We start from the raw sequence: 3,793 nt of genomic DNA, 5'->3' as shown, positions 1-3,793 counted from the left end.
ATTCAATGAACCTGGACATGCATAGAGTTAGTGGGTAGGGCACTCTTCATGTAATGCAGTAGGCAAAGCACTTTCAGTTTCATTTTAATTCACAACTTTTCAAATATTTTACTATAAACCATTTATCTTTAGAAAGTTGATTACATGATCCCCCTTTCTACCTAATCTCCGTCACCATTGAGACCTTGGCATTCCTAGAAACTTGAATAAGGGGAAAGATTGAAAAAGAGAAGCGTATCCTAATTTACACATGCATATATTTCATAAGTTGGGATCCCAAACCAAAGCTTATGGTTGAGAACTAGAGACTGAGTGTCTATGGAATGCGACAACCATCCCAAATTGCAATTTTTATAATTTATTTATATAATAACCTAAATTGGGTCGGGTCTAGATCGGGTCCACATGGACTCGGACCTGGACCCGAGTAGTGTTTGGGTCCAATATTTAGACTTGGATACGACCTGCCTAGGCCAATTCTTAAACTCATACTTGGATCCGTGTCAGGTCCGGACATCAGGTCTCGGGTTAGGTTCGGGTCCATTGCCACCCCTATCCATGCATAAAGGCAGGACTCCCTCACTCTCTCTATCTTTTTCTCTCTCTCGCAAATGTTCACTGTCTCTAATGCTCTCTTTCTATCCAATCTTCTCTCTCTCTCTCTCTTGCTGTGGAGAGTTAGCACATCAGGCATGAGACAAGAAAGTTGAAAGAAGGCTCTAATCTCCATGAGTCCAAGATGCAACTCTCTGTCTCATGTATGCCATCAAATGTCCAAGTAGTAATCTTTATTGCCATTTTGTGCAAAATATATTTTTTGTTAAATTCTCAATATTGGAGTAGTTTTTGGTCATTTCATCATTAATAGGGTTATGTGAGCAACCTCTACCGTAGATTGATTGATTATTTTAGTTATAACTTTTACAAGTGAAACTCTTGGCCTTGAAAACACTAAAGTGTACTGTATATATTATGTACTCAAATTAGGGTTTTGAAGGTGCTAGTAAACAAAGGATTTGGATCCTCTACCTACATAAACTGCTCCATCTTTTGCAGGTTTTTCTTCTTGTTTCCTTGGATCAAGAATGAACTTACCCAAGTATTCATGGGATCTAGCTTTGGTGCCTCTCAGCCTTCTCTTGATAGCATGTTACTATGCTATTTTGTGGTATAATGTGAAGAAGCAGCCCTTATCAACCAGGATTGGGGTTGACAGACTGAGATGGAGACATTGGGTTCAAACCATTATGCATGTAAGTAGTGTTCTAAAACAAGGACTCAAGTCATGAGTCGCCAGCGTTCCAAGCGTGTCAAGCAACTCTACTTGGCCGAACCTGTCAAAGACTTGGCCAAGTCCTAATGTCATCATCATAGCCTTTTACCAATTAATGGAGGTTGGCTAGGCCAAGTCCTAATATAACTAATGATAAATCATTGGGAATCAGTGAGGCTAGGCTGGTTCCAAATGTTTATGTACCATAACTCAGGCAAGTAGGAGTTGTGACTCACTGAGCTTTAAAATCACTGCATGTAAGTTTAAATCACTGAGTTAAAGTTCAAAAAAAACAAAAAAAGAAGTTCAAATCACTGAGTTTAAATTACAGACTTGACCGGGCCTTAAAAGGTAATAGCGATAAAACATTGGGAACCAGTGAGATTCGGTGGGAGGTTTTTGTGCCAGAACTTGGGCGGGTATGATTTGTGACTCGAGTATGACTTGTGACTCGATTTTTAATCACTGCATGTGAGTTTAATTTTCGTCAAGTTTGTAATCTCTTGGTCTTTTTTTTTTTATCTTAATTCATTTCTTTGGTTTTCATCTACTGAAATTTTTACTATTTTAAAAATCTTGATTACAACTGCTCTTTATATTTGTTTTCTTCTGTATCTTTCAGTGAAATAAGATGATGGTTTTTCTTTATTTTTATCTTTTTATCTAAGTTTCTAGCTCTCTATTTCTGTTTCAAGAGAGCATGTGCAATTGTTCAGGGAGAGCAAAATGTGTGCTACTTTCCTGGGTCTTTGGAATCAAAAGAGGGTATTACTAAAGGAATCTTTGTAAGAGGAATAATTATGATAACAAAAATGAGTATTTTTCTTTCATTTTCCATAAAAGTGAGACATGCTAAACTCAAAAATTCTACTTATAACTGTTAGTGTTTTAAAAGCATCGACTTGGATTGGCACTAGCTTGGGGATCGTGCCCGAGTCAGGCACCTTGACTTGGCTGAGCATGTCTGATACTCAGCCGAGTCTTAAAAGGTCACCACTAAATCTTTGGAAGAAGCCATTCCTTTTTTTTCTTTTTGCGTTCGATGACTTGCCGAGTCTGGATTGGACTCCCAGAGTTTTCGAACACTGATATTGAGACACAATAGATATGATCCTTCTGCTTCTTCATATAACTTCATGCACAAAAATGTGCATTCAAGATTATAATTGTGTTATTTTCTTGGTTCATTTGTAGGAAAATGATGAGAAAAAGGGTTTACTAGCAGTGCAAACCCAAAGGAACAACCTCATGACACAAATTCTAGCCTCCACAATCACCATATTGATCAACTCCTCATTAGCCTCGTTAGCCAACAACTCCTACATGGCCTCTCACTTCCTGCCCAGTCCATTGCTTGGTTCAATTATTAATCCAACCATGGCTGCCCTCAAGTTTGCAACCCCTTGCATCTTCTTTCTTTTCAGCTTCTTGTCCTCCTCCCTCTCCCTTCAATTCCACATTCATGCAAACTTCCTCCTAGGCTTACCTCCGTATCACCCCTCAAAATCAACACAACACTTGGAACAAATCTCACAAAATTCTTCATTCCAATCAAGTGATTCTCTATCTTCACTGGAAGCTAGAAAAATCGAGCCCGAGCACGTTTATTGGGTGGTGGAGAGAGGGTGTTGCCTTGGCTCGGTGGGCAGTCGGGCTCTACATATAGGGCTCGTGTTGACACTATGGGTGTTGGGATCGGTTCCATTGGTGTTGGCCTCGGTGGCTCTTGTCATGGCCTCGTATGAGCTCGATTTTGCGCCGGGCCGATTCAATGGTGAAGGTATGGCTTCTTCTGAGGAGGGATCGAGTTGTGAGAGAGAGGGAGATACTTCAAATTTGTGAATCAAAAAGAAGAAAAATTGATCTTTGAAGATGAAAGGGTTTGAACTTGGTGTAAAGACCGAGACAGAATGAATGTGTATTTTCTCAAACCAAGAAAATGTAGAGAAAATGTAATGGCAACTCATGACAAGGGCGGGAGGCCCTAGCATACATAACCTGATTTGAGTCCTCGTTCAAAACCAACAATGTCATGTAATTGAGGAAATGTTTCTAAGAGAGCTTTGTTGGGAAATGAGGTTCTAAATATGTTGGGTCGGGTTTGGGTTGACCCCGACAAGAGCCCAACCGGACTAGGTTTAAGTCAGATGTGGACTTGACCCAGAACTAGGTCAAGTCCAAGTCAATTGGACCTAAACCTGACCCACTAGGTCATGTTGGGTCTAGGTCTAAAAGAAATGCAAAAAATAACATAAATATTTCACAATAAATGGCTAATTTGTAAGGTTTGTATAACGTTTCGACATTACTTATGGAAGTAAGGTTGCGATGTTCTACAAAACCCATTTTAATTAGACATTGTAGATTTAACACATCTTTTAAGAGAGTATAAAACGGTAAAACAATTTTTAAGTAAGTGTCAAATCTACGTCGTCCAAATAAAATAAAATGTTGAATCTTGTAGCTTTACTTTACAAGTAAAATTGCAGCCTAATATAAATTTTTTCTATATTTATACGT

At 38.9% G+C, this 3,793-nt stretch overlaps 1 protein-coding gene across 1 annotated transcript; it reads left to right on the top strand.

Moving 5' to 3' along the window:
• The first annotated feature begins 278 nt into the window (after nucleotides 1-278).
• LOC110007097 (uncharacterized) lies at nucleotides 279-3,265 on the top strand. The gene is made up of 3 exons (XM_020666170.2): nucleotides 279-758; nucleotides 1,057-1,253; nucleotides 2,468-3,265. The coding sequence occupies exons 1-3, from the start codon at nucleotides 740-742 to the stop codon at nucleotides 3,113-3,115; spliced, it is 864 nt and encodes a 287-aa protein (XP_020521829.2). The 5' UTR covers nucleotides 279-739; the 3' UTR covers nucleotides 3,116-3,265.
• The last annotated feature ends 528 nt before the right edge of the window (nucleotides 3,266-3,793 follow it).

The sequence above is a fragment of the Amborella trichopoda genome, chromosome 8 (genome assembly GCF_054954075.1).
Source record: "Amborella trichopoda isolate Santa Cruz 75 chromosome 8, AtrichopodaSantaCruz75HAP2 v2.0, whole genome shotgun sequence".
In the NCBI taxonomy this organism is placed as follows: Eukaryota; Viridiplantae; Streptophyta; class Magnoliopsida; order Amborellales; family Amborellaceae; genus Amborella; species Amborella trichopoda.
The sequence above is the reverse complement of the archived record's forward strand: the minus strand, read 5'-3'. Positions and strand labels throughout refer to the sequence as shown.